This window comes from Stenella coeruleoalba (assembly GCF_951394435.1).
Source record: "Stenella coeruleoalba genome assembly, chromosome: 14".
NCBI lineage: Eukaryota > Metazoa > Chordata > Mammalia > Artiodactyla > Delphinidae > Stenella > Stenella coeruleoalba.
Window position 1 is genome coordinate 66,103,770 of NC_137160.1, and position 27,877 is coordinate 66,131,646.

The following is a 27,877-nucleotide window of genomic DNA, read 5'->3' on the forward strand; positions in this document are numbered from 1 at the left end:
CTCCGCCCGCCAAGCTCCGGGACCCGGCCCGCGCTGCCGCCCCGGTGCGCGCCCCGCCGCCGCCTTAGCCTTAGCCTTTTGTTTCCTCCGCTCCGGCGCCCCCGCCCCGGCTCGCGCTTTGCAGGGGACGCAGCGCGCGCCCCCAGCGGGCCCGGGTAAAACCGCGGCGCGCGCGCCTGCGCGACAAACCCCTCCTCCTCCTCCCTGCGCGCGCGCGCGCGCGCTCCCCCTTGGCTGCGCGCCGGCGCCGCCTGGCGGGCGGGAGGGGAGGTGGCAGGCGCGTTTGCGGGAGGGGCGCACCTCTGTGCTCGCGTACCCCCCAGAGGTAGACCGAGAAGGGGAGGCGGGCGGGCGGAGAGGAGAGAGGAGTGCACGATCCAGCAGGGGTGGGGGCAGCTATGTGGGAGGTGGTGTGCCCTGCCGTCTAGACAGTCCGATCCGGGCAGGGGGTGTGTGCGCTCCGCGCACCTGCGAGACTACAGAGCCCCGGGCCGGCACGTGTGGGGAGTGTAGACACGTTCGTTGCACCCCGCTTCTTGCTGCCTAGGGGAAGGGAGTGGGGCTGGCAAGTGACGCGGCCCGGTTTGTGGGGAGGGGGCGGCGGCCATGGAGCGAGTGAACGACGCTTCCTGCGGCCCGTCGGGCTGCTACACCTACCAGGTGAGCAGACATAGCACGGAGATGCTGCACAACCTGAACCAGCAGCGCAAAAACGGCGGGCGCTTCTGCGACGTGCTCCTGCGGGTGGGCGACGAGAGCTTCCCAGCGCACCGCGCGGTCCTGGCTGCCTGCAGCGAGTACTTTGAGTCGGTGTTCAGCGCCCAGTTGGGCGACGGCGGAGCTGCGGACGGGGGTCCCGCTGACGTGGGGGGCGCAGCGGCGGCCCCGGGCGGCGGGGCTGGGGGCAGCCGGGAGCTGGAGATGCACACCATCAGCTCCAAGGTGTTCGGGGACATCCTGGACTTCGCCTACACTTCCCGCATTGTGGTTCGCCTGGAGAGCTTCCCCGAGCTTATGACGGCCGCCAAGTTTCTGCTGATGAGGTCGGTCATTGAGATCTGCCAGGAAGTCATCAAACAGTCCAATGTGCAGATCCTGGTGCCCCCTGCCCGGGCTGACATCATGCTGTTTCGTCCCCCTGGGACCTCGGACTTGGGTTTCCCTTTGGACATGACCAATGGGGCAGCCTTGGCAGCCAACAGCAATGGCATCGCAGGCAGCATGCAGCCTGAGGAGGAGGCAGCTCGGGCGGCTGGTGCAGCCATTGCGAGCCAAGCCTCCCTGCCTGTGTTACCTGGGGTGGACCGCTTGCCCATGGTGGCCGGACCCCTGTCCCCCCAACTGCTGACTTCCCCATTCCCCAATGTGGCATCCAGTGCCCCTCCCCTGACTGGCAAGCGAGGCCGGGGCCGCCCAAGGAAGGCCAACCTGCTGGACTCAATGTTCGGGTCCCCAGGGGGCCTGAGGGAGGCAGGCATCCTTCCATGTGGCCTGTGTGGGAAGGTGTTCACTGATGCCAACCGGCTCCGGCAGCACGAGGCCCAGCATGGTGTCACCAGCCTCCAGCTGGGCTACATCGACCTTCCTCCTCCGAGGCTGGGTGAGAATGGGCTACCCATCTCTGAGGACCCCGACGGCCCCCGAAAGAGGAGCCGGACCAGGAAGCAGGTGGCCTGCGAGATCTGCGGCAAGATCTTTCGTGATGTGTACCATCTCAATCGGCACAAGCTGTCCCACTCGGGGGAGAAGCCCTATTCCTGCCCCGTGTGTGGGCTGCGGTTCAAGAGGAAAGATCGCATGTCCTACCACGTGCGGTCCCACGATGGGTCCGTGGGCAAGCCCTACATCTGCCAGAGCTGTGGGAAAGGCTTCTCCAGGTGAGGAATGGTGCCCATCCCCCATGACTTGTCCTATTCGTAACTCATGGACTAGCTCCTCTCCAAGAGCTGGGGGTGTGAGACTTGCAGGGGGCTCACTTGACCTTGCAGGGCCATGTCAGGTTTGGGGAGAGTGTTTTAACGGCCCTGATTTTGAGATGATGTGGCCAAGAACTGCTTTCTCTTCCCTCAGGGAAGTTCTCTGGCACTAGGCGTGCCCTACCATCTCTCTTCCTTGGGGCCTGTGGGAAGGGGCCGGATTCCTCAGGCCGCAGCCACCGGGCCTCACCATTCTTCTCCCTGGGCTCCCTTTGTGTTTCCGGCACCAGACGAGGGGCCCCCTCTGGGGGCGGGAGGCCAGGCTCCTCCAGCGACTTTCCCCGCTTGAATGGCCGCCGGGGGAGGGACCGAAACAAGTGCATCTGGGACTCCTTACGCTCCCATGCCTCCATGTCCCCCCGCACAGCACTGGCAATCCTGGGTCAGTAGACTCCGACCTTGCCTCTCACAGCCCCGGGATCACGGGGCACAGAGCTGGGCACCCAGAGTCTCTTCTGAACAGCAAAGCCTTTGATCTGCTCTGACCTGGTGGCTCCAGAGCCCACCTGAACCCACAGATCCCCTTTACGTTCACTGGACAGAGAGGAAGGAGGGCAGGATGTCGTTTTAGATTGACTTTTTAGTGAGCCTGATAAGGAACTGAAGACTTGTCTGCAAGCAGAGGGTTGTTTTTCCTCTTAAGAGAATATTCAGAATAAAAGGCTCGTTTTAACTTGCCTGGGTACTGAGGGCCTTGTGTGTATGAACGTAGGGATGGAAAACTCCCTCAGAGGGGCCCCAAGCAGGAACCAGTCTTACCGGTCAGGCAGCCCCTGCCCACCTGCTCTGTCGGGCATCTGGTTTACCAGCCCAGCTGGGGGCTTAAGGCTTCATCCCTTGGCCTCTGGGGACTGAATTCCATCCGGGTGGCATTCATTGGCTGCTGTGGTGGGAGAGGCTGGGGGAGGGGAATGCTGAGTTTCTACGGGGCTTTAGTCTGGACAATGAATCACACATACCCCCTCCCGGAAAGGCTGCAGCAAGGCAGCCCAGTCTCATTCTAAAGTCCCCTCCTTGGGTCCTAGAAATCATTGAGTTTCTGGTGGGGGGAGGCGGGTAGGCAAGGTCAGAGACAAATGCTCACTCCCCTTCCCCCTCTAGAGAAATCCAGGGCAGAGAGGCCTGGGCCTCAGGAGCCAGAGCTGGGTGGTGACTTTTCTTTGTCATGCTGGGGTGGGGTGAGGGAGTCTTCTCCAGCCTTGTCGGGGCAGGGGTCTGGCCAAGCTTGTAGCCCCCTTTCTTAAGGTCTTGTTTTAAAGTCTCTTTTGGTTCTCTTTTCTAGGCCTGATCACTTGAACGGACATATCAAGCAGGTGCACACTTCTGAGCGGCCTCACAAGTGTCAGGTAGGGGCTGGGCCGGGGCAGAGATGGGCTGAAAGAGAATGCTGCTGTCCTCACAGCTACGGCCATGAGCCAGCTGCTGTGCGTGCTGGGCTGGCTGACTGACCACCGCTGTGCACACCTCCCCCTCTGTCCCCCCACCGTCTGTCTGCTCTTCTCCTTTGTTCTCCCCCAGCCCCCTCCCTCCCACCGCTGATGTCCCCTCCTTCCTGGTCGCTGGGTCCTGGTTCCCAACCCGTCTCTGTCTTTGCTCTGTTGCTTGGCTTTCCTCTCCTGGCGTTTGCCAGCTCCTTGGATGGTGGGCCACATTGGACAAGTGTCGTCCTGGGGGCACTGGCACCCCACTGGGTCCGGCTTCTGGTTCCCAGCAGTTTGCAGGGGCCACCGTGGGGTGGGAATGGCTTCTTAAGGGCTCCTGGTGGTCCAGCCAACAACTCTTCCCCTTGTATGCCCAGCAGCCTGACCTGAGTTGGAGCTGCTTCTGGGTCCCCTCAGCTCAGAGCACCAGGCCGCAGGGGTGGGGGTGAAGGAGGCAGGGAGTGGTGCGATCACTGGCACCTGCTTAACCCATCCTGAGCCACGTGTGCACACAGCCAAGGGCTTCTGAGAACTGGAAAGCGAGGTGGTTTCCTGTCCTTGAGAGCTCTTTGTGTAGCAGTAGGTAGGGGAGGCTGGGCAAGATTCTCACCCTTGGTTTGTCTGCTTGAACAGTATCTGGGGGCTCTGTGATGCCCAGAAAATTGAGCTTCCTCTCCTGGCCACTGAGCATTCCTGTGTGGGTGGAAAACACACTTCTATCTTCTCCTTGGTCGTACCCCCTTTCCTGGGCCAAGTTCCTACCATCTGAGTGGGAAACAGAGTTGTGGGGTGTTTACTGCAACGTCTGATGGGGTGACCTGCTTCTCTTTATCCTGTTGGTGGCAAGGAGGAGGGTCTGGGGAGACCGATAATAGGGAGGGATGGACGGACATGCTGTAGGTGGGGCAGAGAGCCCCCAGGGGCCAGGTGCGGTGGTGTTCCCAGACGGCCAGGAGACCGGGGGTGGGCCTGCTGGGATGCGCCTGTGCCTCGCTGCCTCCTCTCCCTCTGTCTCTCATCACGGAGCACATTCTGACTCTCCCAGGTAGTGTGCTGAGCAGCCCAGCAGAGTAGGAGGAGCCCAGAGGGCAGTGGGGGCATGCCCGGTGGCCTGGGGGGGTAACCTGCACTCTCTGCCCTTTTTCCAGGTGTGGGTTGGGAGCAGCAGCGGCCTGCCGCCCCTGGAATCTCTTCCTAGCGACCTGCCATCATGGGACTTTGCCCAGCCTGCTTTGTGGAGGTCGTCCCATTCGGTTCCTGACACCGCCTTTTCCCTTTCTCTAAAAAAATCCTTCCCAGCCCTCGAAAACCTGGGCCCGGCACCCTCCAGCAACGCTCTCTTCTGCCCAGCCCCGCCGGGCTATCTGAGGCAGGGTTGGACTGCCCCAGAGGGCAGCCGGGCCTTTACCCAGTGGCCTGTGGGCTAGCCGGGGCCTCCCGAGAGGGTTTTCTGTGGAGGGGAACGGCAGTGGCAGTGGTCTGAGCCCCCTGCTTTTGGGAGAGGCCAGCAGAGTGGTCCCTGCCCACCATGCCCAGCTCCTCCCTGGGTGACTTGGACTCTTTCCCAGCTCAAGGACCCCAAATAGGGGTAGCAAAGGGCTCCTTCCTGGGGCCTCCCCATGGTCTCCACGTTTCTTTCTGGGCTCTCTTGCCTTGTTTTCCCTCTTTAGCAGATGGTACCCCTGGGTGTCTGACCTTGCCTGGAGGTTGATGCTTTCCTAGGAACTAAGCCACTGGCTTACATGCTTCCCCTCCCCTGGCATCACCTCCCCTAAGGGGTTTCTAGAATGGGGCCTGGCCACCCCTCCCCCCACCCTGGGAGTGAATCCTCCTCCAGAGGAGAGGAGACTCCGGCGCAACTCCAACTGGGCCAACCGTGCTGCCCTCGTCCCTTCCCACTCACACAGGTCCGCTTTCATTTCTGGCTTGTGAATTAGACTTTTGTGGTTTTGAGGTTTATTAGCAGGTCTGCTCAGGAACTAGATTAACCAGTAGCTTTACATTGGGTCATCCCAATATATGGCTTTGGGTGCTGATAAAGCAGATGTAGACCTCCGTCGGATCCCAGTGGTGTGCCCTTCAGTCCCCGCGGGCTCTGCGGGGATAATAGGAGTGATGATAAAAGTTTTCATTCTAACGTTTGAGGCTTTGTGTGTTTTGTCCTTGGTCTGTGTCATAACACTGACATCACTGTCCCTTGGTGTATGAGCCTGCTCCTGCCCTGCCCCTCCGACACACACTCTCACAAGCCTGCTGGCCCTGCCTCCAGCCCCACAGCCAGAACTCCCCTAACAGTGACCTGGCAGGTGCAGGTGAAGACGTGCTGCCTCTCAGGCTCTGAGCTGGCTGGCCAGGTGTGCCTGGGCTTTGTTAAACAGCCGGGCCATCTGTTTTGCATGGTGTGTCTGCTGAAAGTATCAGAGGTGAAGAGACAGCTCTCTGGGAGTTGGTTCCTTTAGCCCCTGGCAGAGCTGGGCATGGGCCATACCTCTCGGTCCCTCCTGATGCCACAGAGGAGACAGTAGGGGCCAGTTACAGAGACGGGTGCCACAGCTTGAGGGGAAAGGCCCTCCGAACGTGGGCGCATGGGGGCTCAGGCTTGGCAGTGACACGCAAGTCTCCTCGGGGTTTGGCCTCAGTGTGCTTAAATGGCCCAGATGTCCCAATGCTGCTCGATCTGTGAGTGCTGTGGGCTGGGACATTGACCCCAGATGGAGTTCAGCCTGAAGCCGAGAGGCTAGAACAGCTCAGACCTCTCCCATTGCTCCCAGTGGCCCCACTTCTTGGGGGCTGGTTGGGGGGTTTGGGCTGGAGGGATAACTCATTAGGAATTGAGATGGGAATAAGGGAGCTGACACCCTTGAGAAGAAGGGGGCCAGCAAGGCCCATGGTGCTAAGCCCACATGCATTGCCCTCAGACTTTTCCAAGGCTATGGAAAAGACTACTTAAGATACCCCCTGAGGCTGCCAGGCTCAAAGGCCACCAAGAGTAGGTGTGCACCGGTGCCCCTGGTACCACTGAGGCCCCATTCCTGAGCTGTTCAACCCTTGGGAAGAAAAGCATTCGGAAGTCTGGGACGGGGAGAAACTGGCAGGGAGGGAAGGGAGCCTGGCTGGGGCTCAGTGTTGAGTGGTGATGAACCTCTCTGGGGGCTGGGCCAGGACTCGGCAGGTGCGCCTCCAGCAATAGCAGGCTGCCTGTGCGCAGGGCTGGGGGCGAGGCGGCCGCTCCCAGCACCACCGGCGATCGATTGGGGTGCTGATCCTGTCAGGGTCCCTCTGCCTTCTCCCTGCCTCCAGGACAGGAAGTGTTTTTCTCTTGAGTGGCCCCAGCATGGAGGTTCCGGGCACCCCCTTCTTGGAGATCCATCTCTCTCCTCAGCCTTTCTCTCCTTTCTCTCCTGGGTTAAGTGACCAGGCCTTTTATGTTTGGTGTTGTCTGAACTTCTGGCAGGCCTAGACTCGGACTTGGGCACTTTCACAGTTCAGAAAGCCTTGGGTACTCCAGCCACAAAGGGTCAATCCTGGCACAGAGAAGCCAACCACCATTTCAGCTTGGCTTTGTAACACAGTGATAGTTTTTGTTGCGTTTGTGTTTCGTTTTGTTTTGTTTTCCCAGCAGCAGATTTACATTCCTAATTATGTTTGCTCAGGCTAAAGTTTGCTTTCATTCCTTGAGAGATAATCAATGGAGGACAGGGTGGGAGAACTCAGCCTGGTCTGCAGCTTTAATTTTGCTTAGCTAATCCCCCAAATGGATAATCCACTTGTGGATAATTGAAGTCTGGCTGTCCATTATCTTTCGTTAGCAAAGTATGACAGGCAGTGCTTTAAGGGACACATCCCAAAAGAAAGTTGGCAAGAGAAACAAGGCATCTCTTTCACATCCCTCTAGTGGCACCCTCTCCCAGGGGCCACAGAAGGTGGGATCCTGAATGTGTGCTTTCAGCTGCATTTTCGTAACACCTGGTCCATGGTTGGCTCCTTTGAGTTCTGCGGTGTAGACCACACTGCCTCTCGCCATTGTGGCGGTGGTCCTCAAGTCGCTGTCTGGCCAAGCCGGCTCCCGTCCCCAGATAAATCGACAGGTGCACCCCTATCTCCCGCAGGTGTTCACGGCACCCCTTACTCTGGTTTACAGTCTGGTGGGGCTGGGGAAAGATTCAGTTTTCCACCCACTGTGGCCTATGATTGGGTCACAAGGTCCCTGCCGGGGGGCCCACCTGTGGCCATGAGACCAAGCACCCATGGTACTTTCTGAGTCACCTAAGTGCTCAAGTTTCCCTGCACAGAACCTGTCACCTCTATCAGGACAGCCCTGGCTACCAAGTACACTGATAAAAACTACCCACACCTTTTACCAGAAGCTAACCTCTGCTGAGGCTGGAGGTGGTAAGAACACATGCTCAGGGGCTGGTTCTCAGTCCAGCTGCCCCGAGTCCTCTCAGGACCTCTGTCTGCCCGGCTGTAAATCGGGGAGGAGGGGAATACCCCAGGGTGGCCAGGAGGATCGGGAGGGCACTGGCCCGGCAGTGGCAGGGTGTTGCTTTCTCTAGTAGCTGAGCACTGTGCTTTGTGCAAATTACTCTCTAAACTTAGCTCCCTCATTTGTCAGATGAATAAACTCAATATATAAAACATGAAAGCAGTACACTTGACCCTTGAACAACACGGAGGTTAGGGGCGTCGACCCTCCAAGCAGTCAAAAATACACATACAACTTAGTGTCGGCCCTCTGTGTATGTGATTCTTCCACGTCCGCGGTTCCACATCTGCGGGTTCAGCAAACTGCAGATGGTGTACCACCTACCATAGTATTTACTGTTGAAAAAGATTCGCATATAAGTGGACTCATTCAGTTCAAACCCTGGAAAACTGTTCAAGGGTCAACTGTATTTTGTTAGCATAAATTGTTCTATTCGAATGCGTAACATTTATTCAAAAGATAACGACTAAGAAGAGCTCAGCTGGTCCTGATGCAGACATTTGGGGTTGGGGTAGCAACCACGGTGTCTTCTACCTCCACAGCATCGAATGCATTTGTTTCTCGCTCTGATTGTACAGTAAAGCAATAGATAGACGTTGTACATGGTGACAGTGTTCAGACACTTACCTTAAGGTCTCAGGATCTGTTTCTGTTCAGTGGAGCCGCAGGAACACCCCCATTCTAGCCAGTTAACGGGGTGGCGGGTCTTCAGTGGGTTAACGTTTGGTCTGTGATGCAATTAAAGGTGAATGTTGCTTTCTCTTGTGGCTCTAAAATGGTAAACACAGGTACAGAGAAAAGAAATGAGTCAACCTTGACTAGAACTTCTGAGACATGTCCGTGGATCCAAAATAGTGAAGGTCACCAGATTCAACTCTCCTGAGGGCTTTCCCGACATTCCGTGACCTCCAAGGCTGGGCAGCCATGCAGGCCCGGGCTGGGGGAGAGATGTTGGGGGTAGACCCAGGGCTGAGACCGAGTCAGGGGACCCGGGGCTGCCTTCCCAGGGTGTGGTACTGACTGCAGCTCCTGGCCGGTGGGGTGAGAGCACGGCCTGCCTCGAGGGCCACCGTGAGGATGCACTGCATGCGACGAAGGGCTCTGAAGGTGAAGTCTGGGGCCTGCCTGGCACAGTGGGGGGCACTGGTCAGTGCAGGGTGGTGCCATCCTTGTTGGCACCAGCACTGGGGTTCCACAGATGCCCCCGGAGCCTCCGGCCCTCACTCTCTGCTAATTTTCACATTCGCAAAATTGACACTGTCACTTTATGGGCTGCTTTCTCAATACAAACGCACAACGGATATTATGAAGAGTAATCTCTGTGTTCTGTCCTGCCTTTCCTTTCCATTTCCCTGTGGCCACGATTAATGTCGCTTTTGAATAAAGTGAGTAAATTGGATTCTTTGTATAAAGTAACCAGGGGAAACCCAGGGTGGAGAAGGTGAAGACTGTTCCGTTTATATGCCAATAGCTCTTCTGTAAATTCACTTACAGCCAATGCAACAAACATCAGTTCTTAAATGTTTAAGAATGAAAAGCCCCTAGCTCTTTTGTTTTGCAGAACTCAGCCTGCCATGTAATGTGCATGTTGGGGGCCAGTGGGAACCAGTCATCCTAGCTCAGGGGTCCTGTGGGGAAGACCATGGGGAGTAGGAGCGGCTTACTTGGCATCTGGGGAGGAAGCCTGGCCGCATTCTGAAGTTCTCTTACACAGCGAGTCCCTGTGTTGGCCGGAAATGGCTTTGTGCCACAGTGTGCTCGGTAGGGAGTCGGGTGTGGACGCCAGCTTTTACCTCACCCCGTTTTCCTTTCTGCCCTCAGACCTGCAATGCTTCTTTTGCCACCCGAGACCGTCTGCGCTCCCACCTGGCCTGTCACGAAGACAAGGTGCCCTGCCAGGTATGCGGGAAGTACTTGAGGGCAGCGTACATGGCAGACCACCTGAAGAAGCACAGCGAGGGGCCCAGCAACTTCTGCAGTATCTGTAACCGAGGTAATCTCCCTGCTACTCCCTCATGTCCAGGGGATGGGCCTGAGCCCATGTGGGAGGCCGGGGGGTGTCTGACCACCCTGCTTCAGGCTCCACTCTGCACGGCCAGCCCTCCCTCCCTTCCCACTGAGCGATAAACACCTTATCCCCCAGCCAGCTGTTTGTCACCCTTTCCTTTCCAAGAAACCTGGGGTGCTTGGAACAGGAGTTGCCAGGAGCTCAGCAAGTGAGAACAGCAGAGAGTGTTGTTCCCAGGCTTGGGCCCATGACACACCTGCTGCCCAGGGGGCAGGATGGATGCGCTGAACTACTGAGGTTGGTGGGAGTCATTAGGCCCCAAGAGGTGGGAGAATGAGGGGTCCTGCTCAAGAGCTTTGCTGGCTGATCCACTGGCACGTGAAAGTCAGCAGCCAGGTAAGGACGTCGAGTCTGGAGATGGACAAGGGCCGAAACTCTCTAGCACAAATGGTCGGAAGAGCCCAGGCCCAGGTAGATTGTGGCCTTGACGAGAGCGGAAAGTGGCAGGTGCTCTGAGCAGGGCAGCATGCTTGCGGCTGAGGTTGGCCTAGGTGGCATCTGTGGCCCTGGTGTTGTGTTGGATGAAGTCTGTCCTGTCCCTGAGCTTCTGCCAGGGCTCGTTGGCTGCTAGAAGGGCTGAGGTTCGTGTTTTGCAAGCAGCGTCAGTGGAGGAGGCTGCGCCTTATCTGCTGAAGGAGTTGGGGCAGCTGTCTGGTGAGCGTGAGGATGCTTCTGCATGGTGCGCTTGCTTTGGCCAGGTGGGGACGTGGCTGGAGAGTCCTGTCTCCTGGGACACTCTTGTCGCAACACTTCTGGAAGTTTTGAGCGTGGCTTAGTGGATTGAACACTAAGCCAGGAGGCAGGGGACCCAGGGTTTAGCTGGCCCCTCCCACCTCACCCTCCTGTGTGACCTTGAACTCTCCCTTCCCCTCTCGAAGGCTCAGTCTCTTCACCTCTAAACGGGGTTGAGAACATCCCCCTTGCCCACCTCACAGGGCTGCTGTGAGGATCCCAGGAGACAAGGTAGGTGAAAGTTCTCTGAACCCTGCAAGCAGCAGCACACTTGGGAGGCCCTCCTTACACTTTGTAACTGTCAGGAAAGACACAGCTCGCTGACACTCTGCTTTGGACCAGGTGCAGCCCTCCTGCAGTCCTTGGCTGCAAACTTTGCGTCCTGTGCTATCTCCACATGCCCTGAGGTTGCTGGTGGAGGGAGCCTGCTGAGTGGCTGGGTGTTCTCTTGGTGCCCTGAGCTGGGTTCCTCCCGGGGACTGCACACCTGGGGTTTGCCTTGAAGGCCATTCGATGTCAACGTTTGTACCACCAGGAAACCTGCTGTGGAAGCAGGGAGGTGGTCAGAAAAGCTGCTTAAGCATCTGTCCTATTTTCTGATATGTCAATAGAGCCCTTTCTGGCAGGAGCTTCCTCCGGGGAGCTGGCAGTGGGGCTGTGTGTGGAAAGAGCTATCAGGCTGTGGCTGCCCAGCTCTAGGAAGAGATGGTTCCTTGTCTTGCTTCATCCCGTGGCTTCCTGACCGCGTCCCCAACTAACTCGAGACCTGCTGCGACGGTGCTGTCAGCGGGCGTACTGTCGGGGTTTCAGGGTTGAAGTTCTCAGCCTGAGAGTTGGGGTCAGAGACCAGAGGCGGTAAACCAGTTAGGGCGGAGGAGGACGCCAATGAGGAAACAGAGATAAAGCCTGGATTACAAAGTGGCAGGGAGCTGAGTGGGGGACCCAGGGCCACAGCCCCTGTGGGCCCCACTCAGGAGGAAAGAAAAGCTGCGAGCAGCCGGGAATAGCAGGGAACGTCGACCCAGTTAGGAGACAGCTGATGTGGCAAAGCCCACAACTATTGTACATCAGGATTTGTTTTCCCTGGGCTGGTAAAGAGGACTTGGGCAGCAGCCACAGGCCATGTGGCCAGGGTGGGGGTGCCTGGAGAGTAGAACCAGAGCCCACCTTTCCTCAGAAAAGCCAACGCGAGATCTGGGTCGTAAGCAAAACAGCTTTGGGGGAATTCCCTGTCAGCCCAGTGGTTAGGACTCTGCGCTCTCGCTGCCTAGGGCCTGGGTTCAGTCCCTGCTCAGGGAAATAGGATCCCACAAGCCGCGTGGCCAAAAAAAAAAAAAAAAAAAAAAGAAAACCCCAAAAGCTAAAACAGAAAAACCCAGCTTTGGGTCCCAGAGTCGGAGCAGAAAGTCCCATTCCTCCAAGAAGACAGAAGAGGGCTCTAGTCTAAACCACCCTGGATCCTCAGAAGGAAGAGAAAACAATTTCGCTCTTCATCAGAAGAGAAGGAGCAGGATTCTACCTCTGGACTCATTTCTTCTGCAGAAATGGGAAAAGACGCCTCCCTTCCCCTCCAAAAAAGAAGAGGAAGGGGAAGGCAGTTTTTCCAGGAAGAGGATAGATCGCCAAAGACACTGAGACACTGGAATCAGAATGCAGGACGCTCTGGGCCGTCCTTTCAAGGCTGTGACTACAGGAGGAGCTGCAGGAATAAATGGATGTTCTCTCTACAAGGGTTCAAGCAAAGGCTAACGTTCAGCCAGCCGGTTAGCGGGTGAGGCAGGATCAGATGAATTTCCAGGTGCCCTGAGATCCTCCAGTCCCAGCAGTTCTTAAGCAATCAGCTTAACCACCCATCCATCTGCCTACTTTCAGCCACACAAACAACTCTTGCCTGTGAAGAACGGGAGAGAGGAGATGCAGCCGGTGGTCCAGCCTCACACTGGAGACAGATGACCTTGTCTTTGTCCTGGAGACATATCAGGACGTAGACCATCCCATCTGCAGAGAAGATAACTTGCAGTGGGAGGAGTATGATGGTTACAAAAGCCTGTTTCCGACGTTCAAGTTGAGGAAATCAGTTGAGTTGAACAGTGGGAAGGACTTGGTAGATTGCCACGATTTCCCTTCTTTTTAAGTTTCTGTAGCAGGGTCTTTATGTAGATGTGTATGTACTGGTGTGAGGGAGGAAGCGGGAAAGCGTATTGGAAATCGGTCTTTGACCGAGACAACACTTGCACTCAAATATCTGCTTAAAGGGTAGAGAAAGCCTTCTCTCCAGCCAGAGGCAAGCGCCAGTGGTAGACGCAGACAGCCTGCCGTCCCCTGTACTGAGCTGACCCAAGCCTACTTGGTGCCCCCCCTCCAGCACGGCTCAGTTGGGCACAGCCCCACCAAGGTGTGGACAAGAAGAAGGCCGACCCTGACCCCTGCACAGATATGGAAGCTGCCAAGGAGGGTTTGCTTCCAGAGTGCGAATTACAGCACACCAGGCAAGAAAATGCAGTGGAGAAGCAGTAGCCTCGTGGTAGCATATTCTCCGTATCTGGAGCGTGAGAGAGGGTGGCCCGTCGGTGGTGGTGGAGTCACGTGTGTGCTCAGTGTCCCCATCACTCTGATGCTTGTAGAAAGCTTCCTCTTTGGTTCTTGGTTAATCAGTGGTGAACAGGCAGGTGAGTTTAGAATTCTGGCCAAATGTGTCTGGCTTCAGAGATACGTTCACAGAAACTCGGCTTCTGTTTTACCCCAAAACTTGGCTGCTGAGCTGCTCTGTGTTTAAATTCTGGGCTTTAGGTGGCAACTGTGGATCCACGCCTACCACCCGCCATGTGGTTTTGCTATAGATAGTAAGTAGTCTGCAGCTGGGGCAGCGTCAAGGGGACCCTGCCACGTGGTCCCCAGACCATTTTTCGGGAGAAAACAGTGAGTTTTCATTGAGCATCTGCTGTGTTCCCCAGCACAGCTCTTCCCACAAGGAGTAAACATAATAGTTCCTGGTGCTCCTTCCCTCCTTTACCGTCCCTCTTGATTGCAGTGGCCCTGCCCTGTGGAGAGAGCTTCAAACCAGTTCAGAGGGCCCCGCAAGGGATTAAAAAACAAAGAAAAAAATTCCCTTCTAAAGTGGTATCATCGCATCAGTTGGAAAGTCCTGATATTTCTGTTGGTTGCCAGGGCTGCAGCGCCATCCATGGGGCAGGGCTGAGATCCTCTGTCCTGTGAGTCTCATCTGCTCCTTCCTGACCACAGCCTCCCTCCGAGGAGTGTTTATATGGGACCCTCGTAAGTCAGTCTGTCCCCTGCTTGGCCCCAGGCAGACCACTTGGTCACAGCGCAGGACATCGTGCTCTACTAGGCAGGGCAGGACAGCAGCATCTGGTCCAGGAGGGTCTTCTTTGTCAGGAAAGGAAGGAAGATTCACCCAGCCCCCCATTTCCCTCCAGAACCACCAGCTACTACCATCGGGGGGATGTTTGTTGAATAAGATTCCCACATGGCAGCCTGTCTACCCGCAGCTTTCATTCTAATCCACCAACATGGCAGAGAAATACAGGAATGTAAATGGTGATAATGGAGCCTACTGCAAAAGTTGAAGGGATGTTTCTAGGGCCGGGACCAAGACACAGAGACTATTAGAGAGTCTGCCCAGTGGTGAAGGACCACGTGGTGGCACGTGGTCCTGGGGTTAGAGTCCAGGCTCTGCCATTTAGCAGCTGTACATATGGCTGCAAAGCACAGAGCGATGCATGCGGTGCGCTGGGCCTGCACACCTCTGTCACTCCCTGAAGGTGACCTTTATTGTAGTTCCAGTAGCATTTGAAAGCCCAGGCCAATTCAGACTTTTTTCGAAGAAGTCTTGTGCAGACATTACACAGTACTCTCCAGCCTCTGGCCCATTAGTAGTGGATCCCACTGCTACCCCGTGACTGTAATTTAACGAGGGAATGAAAGGACCCGAGAAAAAAAAAAGAAAAAAAAAAAAAAAAAAAAAGAAAGGACCCGAGGATGTGTCAGCTGCATCTGGAGTGGACTAAAGGGACACCATCTAGGCATAGCGCCCCAAGTGGGCCTTTTGCCGAAAAGTTTTGGTTCCTGCCGAAGGCACTTTTGGATCCTTGACTGTGGGAGGATTTGATGTCCCAGCTCCTTCCTGCGGAAACCCAAGTGGAAATCCTTTGACTGGCCCACCTGGTTCCATCTCCTCAGACTCGTGGCTGCTGTGGAAATTGGCCCGAGATCACTCTTCCCAGCCCGAGGCATCTCGAGGCTCAAACTGACTGGAGCATCTGGGTGGGTCTGGAGCAGATCCCAGAAGGTTGGATCGCCCCTCCCCCCAAATAAAGACAAGGATTGTGCCTATTTTTTCTTCCTTAAGTGAACCTGTTGGATCCTCCAAAACCGAACCAAGAAGACCACTGTGAATAAGAGATGACTGCACACCCCCTTTAACATAACTTCCTATTTTCATTGTTCTTCAAAAGGTCTAAACAGTTACTAAACCCAGTTATTCTGAAGGTGAGAAAGTTTGCAAAATAGAGCATGTCTTAACAGGTAGAAGAAGGGGGACTCCTGGAGGCATTTCTTTGGGATTTCATCTTGCCTCCGTCTGGCTTCTTGCGCAGATGGTTTGCCTTCACACGTGTTCAGCCGTGTTCTGCCGGCTGGAGTCCCGTGGCTGCCCTGGAGCCCCATGTACTTTTCCGACAGCATTTCTAGCCGTGGTCCCTGTAGCTGGTCTGGGACTGTGGACCATCCGTTCAGACCACTTGTTACTGAGGTGCCAAGCGAGCCGAGGTAGTTGGCCTCTGGCCCTGGCCAGAGTGGGATCTCAGGCCATCCCTCCAGGCAGCCTCCACAGCCTTGCAGAGCGGGCTCTGCAGAGAAGCCGACTCAAGGACAGTGCCACCCTCCCTCCTGAGCCAGGTGGCTCCTGTGGTTGCAGCGCCTTTGAGCCAAGGAGGGGCCCCTTCTAGGAGTGCTAGCCAGTGCGGCCAGAGGAGAGGCGTGGGGGAAGCAGAGAGGTGTCTGTGTGCCGGCTGCGGGATCTCATCTCCTTTTGTCTTGTTTAGGTTTCTCCTCTGCCTCCTACTTAAAGGTCCATGTTAAAACCCACCACGGTGTTCCCCTTCCCCAGGTCTCCAGGCACCAGGAGCCCATCCCGAATGGGGGAGCAGCGTTCCACTGCGCCAGGACCTATGGCAACAAAGGCAAGCGACCCCTTGCTCTGCACTTTGCTTCTCTGCGCAGGCTGTGTTGTGGGGGCGCTGGGCCGGGCGTGGGGAGGCGTGAAGGCTGCCGGCTTGCTGGCCGCCTCAAGGAGGCTTGAGATCTGAGTGGCAGTGGCCTCCAGGACAAAAGTCACAGTGGGGAATCTCACTCCAGGGCGGTGAGTGAGGCTTTAGGGCCCTGCCGAGATCCAGCCCCCGCCTCCTCTTCCCCAGCACCCTCCTCGCTCCTGGCCAGCCCCCACGTCCAGAGCCCTGCAGGGACGCCCCGGGCCCAGGGCAGGAAGAGGAGCCCTGCATGATGAGCCTCTGGGCCTGTCCATTGCCTGTGGCCCTTTAAGGATGGCGTGGAGCTGTGGCTGAATGCTTTCTTCTCCTTTGACCCTGTGGGCAGAGGGAGCCAAGGTCTGGCTTCCCCCTCGGTAGGGGCGGTTGGTTGCTGTGACCAGCCCTTTCCGGAGAGCCTCTGGCCGCGTTTGTGAGATGCATGGTGCCGACTCCGAGTTGGTTTGCGTAGAGCTCCCTAGGCCCCACCTCCACTTGTTGATTCGGGTTGTTCTGTGGTTTTTCAAGTCGTTGTTGCCTTGGGGATGACGCCAGGGGCTTGGCAGATGGCAAAGATGGCATGCTCCACGCTCCCATCACAGACTTCCCTTCCCGGCATGGCGCTCTGAACCCAGGCAGGAAGGAGCTCATTGTGGAGGCTTCACGTGTGGGCCGGGCAAGGCAGATCAGTGAGGGCTGTCTCGAGGACCACCTTGTTCTGGGCCCTGCGTAGGGACAGCTGGCCGATTGAGTTGTTTAGTTCCTTCTAAGCTGTGTGCTTTGGCAACTTGGCCTGGAAGGCTTCTGGCAGGCAGAGGCAGTGAGGGCAGGGCTTGTGTTTGCAGCGTTGGGAAAAGGACTGGCTCTGACTCAGCCGTCGATAGGGTCTGCCTGGGTTGAGGAGCCCGCGGCTCTGGTTCTGGCTTGCTAGGGTGCAGCCAGTCTGGTGCAGAGGTGAGGCCACTGGCGTACCTGCTCAGCATCATCACAACAGCTGTTTTACCCTCAGAGGCACCCAAGAGAGCACCTAGGAGCTGGGGGTCTTGGGTTGTCCTGGGTGGAGACAGAGGCGGTCCCCTCTCCATACCCTTCCTTGAAGCAGGCCGAGATGGTGGTGAGCAGTACACGTGCGCCTGCATGAAGAGTCCGCGGCGAGGGAGGCTGGCAGCCCCAGGCCCTGCTGTCTCACCCCTGTAGGCACGCCAGGCTCCCTGACTGACCAGCTGAACCTCTGTGGGTTCTGCTGGGCGGTGGCTGGCCATCGGCTGCCCTCCACGAGCCTGTGAGCTGGCCCCTGGCGACCCCTCCGAGGGGGCATCCCCATAGCCTGGCCTCACCGCTCCTCTGTGTTCTGTTTCCTCCTAGAAGGCCAGAAATGCTCACATCAGGATCCGATTGAGAGCTCCGACTCTTACGGTGACCTCTCGGATGCCAGCGACCTGAAGACGCCCGAGAAACAGAGCACCAATGGATCCTTCTCCTGTGACATGGCGGTCCCCAAAAACAAAATGGAGTCTGACGGGGAGAAGAAGTACCCCTGCCCCGAGTGCGGGAGCTTCTTCCGCTCCAAGTCCTACTTGAACAAACACATCCAGAAGGTGCATGTCCGGGCCCTCGGGGGCCCTCTGGGGGACCTGGGCCCTGCCCTTGGCTCGCCTTTCTCTCCCCAGCAGAACATGTCTCTCCTTGAGTCCTTTGGGTTTCAGATTGTTCAGTCGGCGTTTGCATCATCTCTGGTAGATCCTGAGGTCGACCAGCAGCCCATGGGGCCTGAGGGCAAGTGAGGCAGATGCTGCGTCCCCGCAGAAACGGCCACCGGGGACCGCTGAGAAATGCTGTGAATGCGGAGGGAAGTGGTGTCTTTGGGTTCTGTAGCTGAGAGATTTTTATTCGTTTTTAACTCCCCCTCCAGCCCTGTCACCCACCCCTAACCCCCAATGGTCTTTAGAAATAGATTCTCATCTGATACTCGGCAGAAATATCTGTGAGACCCGGTATGGGATGAGGGCAGAAAACACTACACAGGCCTCCAAGGCAACACCAGGGCTGGTTTCTCTAACAGGCGGAAGCTGGAGCTTCTGGTGCTCAGGCTTAGTGACCCCAATTCCACACCTGCACCTGACAGCATTCTGGGACCTCGGTGATTTTGGTCCCCTGCCCCTTCTCTAATCCCTCATTCCCCCTTCTCATCTCCCTCAAAAGATACCACAGTAGGGTCTCCGCCCACTTACACAATGCTGATGCCCAACTGTTTTTAAGGAAGCTGGAAGCCTACAGCATCCCGTGGACCATGGGGTGAGTGTCCTCTGAGAGCCCCCTGAGCTTGACCTTTGACCCGGAGGGCCCCAGACCTTTCTGAGCCCTGCTTGAAGGCTAGCATTTTGCCACTAGGACAAGCTTAGCAATCGAGGACACTCCTACCCCAAATTTCAGTTCTTAGGTGATTTTAACCATTCAACTTGCTGTTGGGTTTTAATTCTCTAATTATTATTATTATTGTTATTATTTTTTAGGACCAGTTGTAGTGAATTGCTACTGAAAGCTATCCCAGGTGATACAGAGCTCTTTGTAAACCGCAGTCACACGTTAGGGTTTAGGATTAAACTTTGTTTAGATGTACCATAATTAACTTGGCTAGTTGATTGTTTGGAGTCTATGGAAGAAATAGTTTTATGCAAAATTTTAAAAATGCCAGTCTGGTCAGGGAGGGAGGGGGTTTCAGTGCTGTTGGAAGGCAGGAGAGCTGGCAGGTGGGGACATCATACACCTCAGTTGTATCACACGTGAGCAAGCCAAGGTTGACCCTGTGATGTGAGTTGATCTGATCAGACTGTATTAAAAATGTTAGTACGTTACTCTGCTTGCTCCCCTGAGTCTGGTTTTTTCTCTGGGACCCAGAGGGTGGGCAGTCTGTGCCCCTGCACCTGGGTGGGGTGGGATCCCAGGAGACCTCTCTTCCTCTTCACTGTACCAGTCCCACTGGGATTGACAGGTGGGTGCTTCCCCTGCAGACTCAGCTGCCACCATCCACCCACCCGCTCTCTCCTGGTCTTCACTGCTCTGTGCCCCAGACCCTGGGGTACAGTGGTGCATGGGACACCCTTGTGGAGCTTAAAGGGAGAGAGGGAACCAGTAAGCAGATTTAACCACAGAGTTCAGATAGGGAGACATCCAAGGAGAGAAACGGGCAAGGGAGGGATAGTGATGGCGGGAGAGCAGGTAGGTGGTCCAGGCTGGTGAGAGGTGGGGGTGGGACTCTGGAGGGAGACCTGGAGCCAGAGAGGACCAAAGAAGCTAGGACCTAAGGGGGGATGTGGGCAGGGAGAAAACTCTCAGGGCGGCTCTAAGAAGCTCAGCAACTTGAGTCCCCCCTAACCCTGTGCTACCCAGAGGTTAAGTAAAAGGCTGCTGTACCCTTAGTGTGAATGTATGAGGAGAAGGGGAAAGAGAACAGCAAACAGACAAGAAGTGAGCACAATGGAGAACTAATGGGAGCAAGAGTCAGAGCACGAGGGCACAGGCAGACTGTTGGCAGCCTGGGTGTCGAGGGAAATCCCGAACTAACAGATAGCATTTAAGCTCCAAACAGGTAGAAAAGAAAAGAGTGACAAAGGGGAGAAAAATAAACAGACCGGGAGGAGCAAACAAAGCACAAAATGATTTAGACCCACATTAATACTAGTAATAACATTGTTCTGGCTTAAAGGCAAAGACTGAGCTGGATGTCTTTTTTTTAATTGAAATATAGTTGACATACATTATGTCAGTTTCAGGTGTACTGCATAATTTGAGCTTTGCCTACATTAAGAAACCATCACCAGGGCTTCCCTGGTGGTACAGTGGTTAAGAATCCGCCTGCCAATGCAGGGGATGTGGGTTCAAGCCCTGGTCCAGGAAGATCCCATATGCCGCGGAGCAACTAAGCCCATGCACCACAACTACTGAGCCTGCGCTCTAGAACCCGCAAGCCACAACTGCTGAGCCCACGCACCGCAACTACTGAAGCCCATGCGCCTACAGCCCCGTGCTCTGCAACAAGAGAAGCCACCACAATAAGAAGCCCGTGCACCGCAACGAAGAGCAGCCCCCACTCACTGCAACTAGAGAAATCCGCATGTAGCAATGAAGACCCAACACAGCCAAAAATAAATAAATAAATAAAATTTTTAAAAATCTTAAAAAAAAAAACTATCACTAGCATAAGTCTAATAACCACCTGTCCCCATAAAAAGTTATCACATTACTGACCATATTTCTTGAGCTGTATATTACATCCCTGTGGCTTGTTTTATAACTGGAGGTTTCTACCTCTTAATCCCCTTCAGCTATTTTGCCCCCGCCTTCCACACTTCCCCCAGCTGGATTTTTTTTTCTTTTAAACCCTAAGCATCTACATGAAATCTTGAGTAAGTTGCTGGGCTCTGTGGAGTGTGCGGGATGGAGGCTTTGGGCCCTTTGGGGTGAGTGTCAGAGGAAAGGGCAGGCCCAGAATGCTGAGGCCCCGTGGACGGGCAGCCTTGTAACCACCACAGAATCTGCCAGCTGGGGACACCCAGCGGGCATTAAAGCAGAGAACCAGGCCTTGAACCAAGGTCTTCATTGGAGACTTCTCGGTCCTGCCCCCACAAAAGCACCGGTCACGTCTGTGGACAGGCAGGCGCCTATCCACAGTATCTGTCACCTGGCAGGAGTGGGACGACAGAGCAAGCACTACTCACTGAGGCCTGGGCAGCAAGCAGAGGCCTCTGGCCCCTTGCCTGGCGTCTCCTCGGGCTCCTCGGGCTGTGGCGAGAAAAGCTGTGCAGAACGTGGTGCATAATGGCGGGGCGGCTCCTCTTGTCCTGGTCAAAGGTGAAGGCCCTAAGTTCTGGCTGTCTAGCCCCACCATCTGCCCACCCCCAACCCCGGGCAAATTTCTGAGCCTTGGTTTCCTCACCAGGAAAACAGGCTGTGAAGACTAAGGAGGCCTGAGCTAAGCTCTGTGCCTAATTCTCAGCACAGCCTGTGAGGTGGGTTCCATTACTCCCCCTCCTGCAGATGAGCAAACAGGCTGAGAGGTGGAAGCATCCCCGCCCTGCCCCCACCCTCACCCTACCCCAGCCCTACCCCACCCGGCTCCCACCCCCATCACATAGGAACGGGTAGAGCCAGGATTCAAACTCAGGTCTGTCCTCTGACTCCAGAACCTCTGTTCCCAAGCTCCAGTAACAGTGTCTCTATACACAAGAAAATGCCCACTACTGTGGCTGGCACAGAGCAGGCTCTCTACTCTCCTAGTCCCCCAGGACAGGGGCCAGCACAGGGCAGCAGAAAAAAGCCACAGAGGAAGTCAGGGTCAGTGCCAGAGGGAGTGCCCAGAGAGCTGAGTGAGTGAACACACTCTTCATCCTGAGACTGACCCTCTGGGCTCCAGAGCCACCCTAGGCCCCCACTGAATGAAGGTGTTCCTGGCACCACCAGCAGCCTGGTCGACTTGCTCTGGGCAGACCTGTCACACCAGGAAGCCTGTCCAGCCACTGCCCCATGGCCTGGGCCAAGGCAGGAGCACTGGTCTCACCTCCCCAGGGCAGTGATTACCCACAGGGAGGCCCCGTGGCACCAAGGGACCCCGGCACATATGGTTACAAAGAAACATGACCACTGACAGCCGGGAGTGGGTGGGGCCTGTGAGCCTGTGGCCAGTCTCAAGAGGTGCTTCTGAGATACTTTTACAGCTGTGGCAACTCTCCAAGCCTTGGCCTCCCCTCTGTGAAGTGGGGACGACCACACAGACTTGCAAGGTTGTAACAAGGCTGAATCACACACATCCGGTGCATCCTCTGGACGTGAGAGAACCCCGGCCCCTTCCCTGGCCCCCTGTTTCTAGTCTCTGCCTTTCTCTCTCCAGAGCCTTGTGGGGGTCCCCAAAACAAACTCTCCACAGCAGCTTGCCTCCTCTGGATTTCCCTGCTCCAATCCCACACTTTCTACTAGGGATGCCCCAAGCACAAGCCCCCACTTGTGCTCTTGTTTTTCAAATATCAGGCCTTTATTTGGGCCAACCTGCAGTCACATCCTGTGCTTAACAACAATAAGCAAAATAACAATGGTACTAAGCGCCAGGCACCCTTCTAAACACTTTACACCTATAAATCTGTTTACCCTCCAATCTCCCAAAGAGGTACGTGCTGTTATTACAATTAAGCAACTTGCCCCAAACACATGGCTTTGAGTGGTACGGTAAGGATCTGAACCCAGGCCCAGAGCTGCATCTTCATTGCGACCCTGCACTGGGGCATGTCCTTGCCTCTCGGCTCCACACTCAGACCCTCCCCTTCTCAGCAAGTCCCACTGGCCCCCAGCCCCGAGCCTTTACCCTGGAACACCCTCCACCTGGAAGGCTCTTCCTTCACAGCCCTGTGCATCTGAGTCTTACCGTTTCCATGGCCTTGTTTGCCTCTGCCCTCCTCCGACCTTCCACGGCGCTGCACCTGCCCCTTCCCCGGGCGGTCACCAGGGGCCCTGTCTCATGGTGGTCTCCAGAGATGGCCAGCGGGTGCAGATCCCAGCACCACCTCTTTCTAACCGGGTGTGCTCTGGCAGGTGCAGCTCTTATTCTCGCAGCTGCTGTGAGGATTACACGGGCTGGTACCTGTAAAGCAAATTAGGAAACACTCAGAAAGCTCCCTTTTAGTTTGCCCGCATTATTATCTCCTCCACCAGACTACACCCGCACAAAAATGCACAATAGCAGGGACAGGCAAACTTCTGTAAAGAGTTAGAGGGTGAACATCATCAGCTTTGTGAGCCGTGTGGCCACTGTCACAGCTGTTCCACTCTGCTGTACAGGAGTAGCCAGGCACAGACACAGCTCGGTTCCAACAAACCTTCATTGATGGACACTGAAATTTGAATGTCATATACTTTTTACGTGTTACAAAATATTCTTCGAGTTTTTTCCCAACCATTTAAAAATATAAAGTTCATCGGCTGTACAAAACCAGGTGCAGGCTGGCTCCTGTACAGCCCGAGTCTGCCAACCACCACTCAAGACCAGCTTCTCTTTCTGCTCCTCCGGGCGGGCCTCTCTCTCCTGGCTTCAGAGCTCAGATTTCCCCCAGATTCGGGTCCCAGCCTATGGGACATAAGCTCACGGTTTATGTGAGTAAAATGGATCCGACACCCAGAGCTTGTGATTTCTTGGTCTGCCGATCAATCCATTGATCCCTGCGGAGTGCAATGCCACGTCCCCCAAACAAGGTCGTTCTAAGGAACTACAGAGCCCACACAAAGGAGAGCCTAGTGTGCCCAGAACAAGAACTGCCTGCCCAGTTTTCTAGTCATTTTGTTTTCATTCATGTGTCTTGGGTTCAGGGGCAGAGGAGGCAGGACAGAGGGAAGAGGGTAGGTGGCGAGCTGGCAGATGTGGGAGTGGGAGAAGTGGGGAATGAGGTCAGTGACTGAGTCCTGTTCTTGTCTGCTCTGGTTCTTCCCGGCTTTCCCCGAAGGTTTGTGCTCAGAGGCACCAGGGGTGAAGTGAGAGCTGCCAGTTTTGGCAGTGAGCTCAGAATTTCAGTTCTCTTGAGAGCCTTGCAGGAGGAAATTCCACAGGCGTGCCCTCTCTTATGTTGAGTGGTGAGGCCAGACTTGCCCTAAAGTTATCCTCAGAGCCCCACCAGTTCCCACCAGTTCCCGTAACCATGCCAGCTGCCCAGCACCTGGCAGCAGGCCTCCAGGACTCCAGTCTTTACACACCCCACCTCTGCCCTTCTCTTTGTGGCCACCGGCCTGACCCTTCTGGGATCCCCCGAGGTGCCTGTTGGACCCTGAGGCTCACTGGGGAGAGCGAGGTGGGCAGAATGTCTATCTGGACCTGCATCTCTCGCTAAACCGTGTGAAAGGAAACGCCAAACATTCATCTAAGAGATGAATCTGTCCTAAGAAAACAAGACTCTTTTGAAGACAAGGCAGTGCGGAGGTAGGCACCTCTGAATAAAGCTCTTTGTATCGCTGTGGATGCCACAACAGGAAAATCACTGACTTTTGCTTCAGGGAAAGCCTGTGGCCTGCACTCAGCCTGGTGCCCCACCCGGGGCCAGTCCACACTGGGCAGAGGCCGAGGCCTGTGGCTCTGAGGACGGACCTGCAAGACTGTCCTCACCTCTCCCTTCTTAAAGGGCATTCGTTCTCTTCTGATTCTCTCCTCTTCCGAATCAGAATCTGTGCCCTGAGCCTGCTGGATGTCCTGGTGTCCACATTGAGAAACACAAACTCCACACGTGGCAGGGCCTGTGTTTATTTTTTTTTACGCTTTTCTCTGGATGATGATAAACTATTTGCTTTTTCATGTCCTTTCCTCCACCTGTAAAGTCCTTAACTCCTGTCTCCCTGAAGAAATCTTATTCATCTTATTCAGCTCAAGTGGCCCCTTGTCTACAAAGTTTTCCCCGCTCCCTCCAGGAGGAGGCAACTTTCATCCTCACATCATTGCTTTGTACCACAAACTGTGCCGGGGCCTCACGTACATCAAGAACTCTGTGGAGTAGGTACTGTTTAATCTCACTGAGGCCTAGAGAGGCCAAGTAATTGCCCATGTCACACAGCTGTGCAGTGGCAGAATTAAGACCCGAATCCTGAACTGTCTGACTGTGGGTCCCAGGGCCCCATCACTGTGTGCCATCTCCTCTGTGCCAGCTCCCTGTTCTGCACATATTACTTTTACATCACGCTTTATGGATCTATCTCCCCATATGAGGCCAGGTTTTGCGGCAAATGGGGTTCGTGCAAAGATAATTCGTCTCTGTATTCCCAAAACCTAGAATAATGCTTGGCACTTAGCAGCTGCTGATTTGACAGATGTTCTGAGTGGACGACTGTGCCAGGAAGGACTGAATTCCTGCTCCCAAGGAGCTTAAACACACAAAGCAGGACAGGACATGGGACATACACATAAACAAATGTCTGAACCACAAGAGAGAACGAGATATGAGAGGGGAGGGAAAGTAAATGCTATGATGGTTTGGAGAAGGTCTGAGAAGGTGGTGGCATTAGAGCAGGACCCTGGAGCATGCTTAGGACTCGGAGATGTAGGGATGGGTGTGGGGGAAACTGGGGGGGGGGGTGCTCAGAGAAGGGAAGAGGTGGGCAAGCTTGCTCTTGAAGTCCAAATACCAGCTGACAAAGTGACAAATGCCTTCATGTCATCAAGGGAGAAAAGGGCCATTTCAGACTGTGTAGGAGCTGCTAGAAAAAGTCAGCCAGCAAGCAGACAGTGAAGAAGAGCTGGTTGGGGCAGACCATGCTCCAATATCTGAACAAAGACATTTTCCTAAGAGGACTATGCAGCCAGCTTTTTTTTTTAATTAATTAATTAATTTTATTTTTGGCTGCGCTGGGTCTTCGTAGCTGCGTGCGGGCTTTCTCTAGTTGTGGCGAGCAGGGGCTACTCTTCATTGCGGTGCATGGGCTCTAGGCACATGGGCTTCAGTAGCTGTGGCTTGCGGGCTCTAGAGCACAGGCTCAGTAGTTGTGGTGCATGGGCTTAGTTGCTCCGTGGCATGTGGGATCTTCCTGGACCAGGACTCGAACCCATGTCCCCCTGCATTGGCAGGTGGATTCTTAACCACCGCGCCACCAGGGAAGTTCCTGCAGCCAGCTTTAAATAACAAATCTTCTCTCATTAAAATAGTAACTCCCCCCCATTTATTTAGCACACGGTTTTTCTGATTCTCGTGACTGTGACTGGGCAGTCGTCCTCATTTCACAGATAAGAAAATCGAGGTTCATATATCTAGTCCAGAATAAAAAGCCTGAGATTTAGAGTCAGCAGATCTTGGCTCCAGGGCTCACTCTTACTTTCCTGTACTGATAGAAGAACTTTTTTGGAAAATAATTTGTTAGAATTTATCAAGAGTCTAAAAATGTTCATATCCTTTAAACCAGTAATTCTACTTGTAGGAAGCTATCTAACAAAGTGATACTAAAGAGCTTACGACACAAAGATGTACATAAAATGTGAAAGCAGTCTAAATAGCTGGTTAATATACAGCCACTTAAAAATGATTACAACAATGTTCAATATCATAGAGGGAAATGTTTATATTAAAAGTGGTTATGAGAAAACAGCAGGTTATGAGAAAATAAAATTGCCTAGGTGGTAACATCTGAAAAATGTTAAAAAGATGCATGGAAAAAGAGTGGAAGAAAATGCACTTGCAACTGGTTTATTGGGGTATCTCATCCTGTATAAATGTGAATCCTTTTTTATATCTTTCAATAGCTGCCCTTAGTAACACCATGTCTAAGCCCTTTTTCTCACTGGGTAGCTTAATGACGGACACCATAGATTCTCAACTACTTTCAGAAATTAGAATAGTCTCCTTCTGGTTTTTCAGATTCATTTAAAATGTTTATACAAATAAAAATACTCACTTAAAAATGTCCAGGTCAAGCTCTCCTTCAAAGCTCTCGGCCTCCACTCCCAGGGAAGCTAGATGTGGCCATGGCCCTGGTGGCCTGAGTGGAGGGTGGCGGAAGGCGGTCTGTCCCTTGTCACATCCCCCCTGCTCCTGTCTGCGGCGGGGCTGTGGACAGGGGCCGGGAGGCCATGGGGAAGTGGCCATCTCTCTGTTGGTTGGCTGCTGCTCTTCAAGACTGACTGGCTGTCGTCTCTCTCTGTGTGGCAGCATCCAAAAATTGGCTCTCTTGTCCAGAACCCTTCTGAATCTCAGCTTTCTTACCTGCAAAATGGAAAGAAAATGCACTCCCTTATGTGGGTGACGTGAAAACAGAGTAAGATAACATGACTGGGAACACTGTCAACTGTAAAGCACAATGTAAATGTCATTAGCTATTATTATTCCTCTGAGGAGCCTATTCTTTGAAACATCTACTGTTATTTGAAGTGGATACCTTTACTCGCAGAACGTAAAAACAGAACTGATGAATTTTCTCTCAGACCTACTGTTCTCCAGCCCCCTCACCTCAGTAAAGGGTAGCACGTACTCCTGGGGATGCAGGCCAGGCCTCTGCAGGCAGCCCGGGCTCTCTCCTCCTCTCACACCCAACATTCACTCCACCTGCAGGCCCTGCTGGCTGTCCATTCAACCGTATCTGCAAGTCAAGCGCTCCTTCACTTCTGCTACTACCCCATCCAGGCCACCTCACCTCTCTCTGTCCTCCAGTTGGTCCCCCTTCCCCACCTTTGCCTCCCCGTGATCAGTCTCAGCAGCCAGAGTGAGTCTTTTTAGACATCAGTTGGTTCATGTTACTCTGGGCTCCATCTGACGGCTTTCTCTCTGACGGTTTTCCATCTCACTCAGAGCGAATCCAAATCCCTCACCGAAGTGTACAAGGCCCCTCATGACCTGGCCCCTGGTTCTCTCTCTGACCCTCCCTCCCTCGCCCGGCTCCAGACACAATGGTCTCCTCACTGTTCCTCTCACAAGCAAGCACGTGCCTGCCTCGGGGCCTCTGCACTTGCTGTCCCCTGCCTCACAGGGCTTGCTGCCTCACTTCAGCAGGGCTGTTCTCCCTGACCACCAAATTTAAAACGACGTACTCCTACCTTATCCCTTTCCCCTGATTCTTTTTCCTTCTTAGTACCTAGCACCCCTGACATACTGTATACTTATATAAGTGTATGGTCTGCCTTCCCCCATTAGAATGCAGTACACTGTCCACCGCTCCATCCCCACCACCCTGCACAGAAATTAATTCCTTCCAAACAGTTCATTATAAGGACTGCTTCATAGTTATACCTGCCCAAGTCCAATGGCAATTTTCATGCCCTGGGGTTCTTCTGGATTGGGTTCCCTTCCTTGTGTATTGGGGAAACGCTATACCCTGAAAGGGAACAAAAGCCTATTTTCCATGTTCAGCTCAGCGTGCAATTACCCTGGCACTTGCGGCTTGGGGGTGGAGAGAAGAAGAGGGGCTCTGCCCTTAGCATC

The 27,877-nt window shown here is 54.7% G+C and overlaps 1 protein-coding gene and 1 long non-coding RNA gene across 10 annotated transcripts; one reads left to right on the plus strand and one right to left on the minus strand.

Moving 5' to 3' along the window:
• The first annotated feature begins 370 nt into the window (after positions 1 to 370).
• On the plus strand, positions 371 to 18,795 carry PATZ1 (POZ/BTB and AT hook containing zinc finger 1). Of its 9 annotated transcripts, XM_079942049.1 has the most exons (6): positions 371 to 1,877; positions 3,259 to 3,322; positions 9,705 to 9,876; positions 15,747 to 15,884; positions 17,313 to 17,545; positions 17,654 to 18,795. In XM_079942049.1, exons 1-6 carry the CDS (start codon positions 607 to 609, stop codon positions 17,729 to 17,731), a joined length of 1,956 nt encoding a protein of 651 aa, XP_079798175.1. In that variant the 5' UTR covers positions 371 to 606; the 3' UTR covers positions 17,732 to 18,795. The 9 variants fall into 9 exon arrangements, 6 of the variants coding, with proteins under 6 accessions (XP_079798175.1, XP_079798174.1, XP_079798177.1 ...); XM_079942048.1 differs by having other exon boundaries at positions 372 to 1,877; positions 17,313 to 18,795; XR_013831209.1 differs by lacking the exons at positions 15,747 to 15,884; positions 17,654 to 18,795 and adding an exon at positions 4,546 to 4,637 and having other exon boundaries at positions 373 to 1,877; positions 17,313 to 17,452.
• Positions 8,281 to 22,572, minus strand: LOC307196756. The gene is made up of 3 exons (XR_013831212.1): positions 22,363 to 22,572; positions 20,666 to 20,788; positions 8,281 to 8,653 (listed from the first exon to the last, which is right to left on the minus strand). It is a non-coding gene; the product is annotated as an uncharacterized lncRNA (long non-coding RNA).
• Positions 22,573 to 27,877: the final 5,305 nt, after the last annotated feature.

Excerpts from the sequence above, each read along its gene's own strand:
- PATZ1 (XM_079942048.1), top strand. The coding sequence starts at position 607 with ATGGAGCGAGTGAACGACGCTTCCTGCGGCCCGTCGGGCTGCTACACC. Across the intron at positions 3,323-9,704 it reads AGCGGCCTCACAAGTGTCAG|ACCTGCAATGCTTCTTTTGC; the intron begins GTAGGGGCTGGG and ends TTCTGCCCTCAG. Across the intron at positions 15,885-17,312 it reads CAGGACCTATGGCAACAAAG|AAGGCCAGAAATGCTCACAT; the intron begins GCAAGCGACCCC and ends GTTTCCTCCTAG.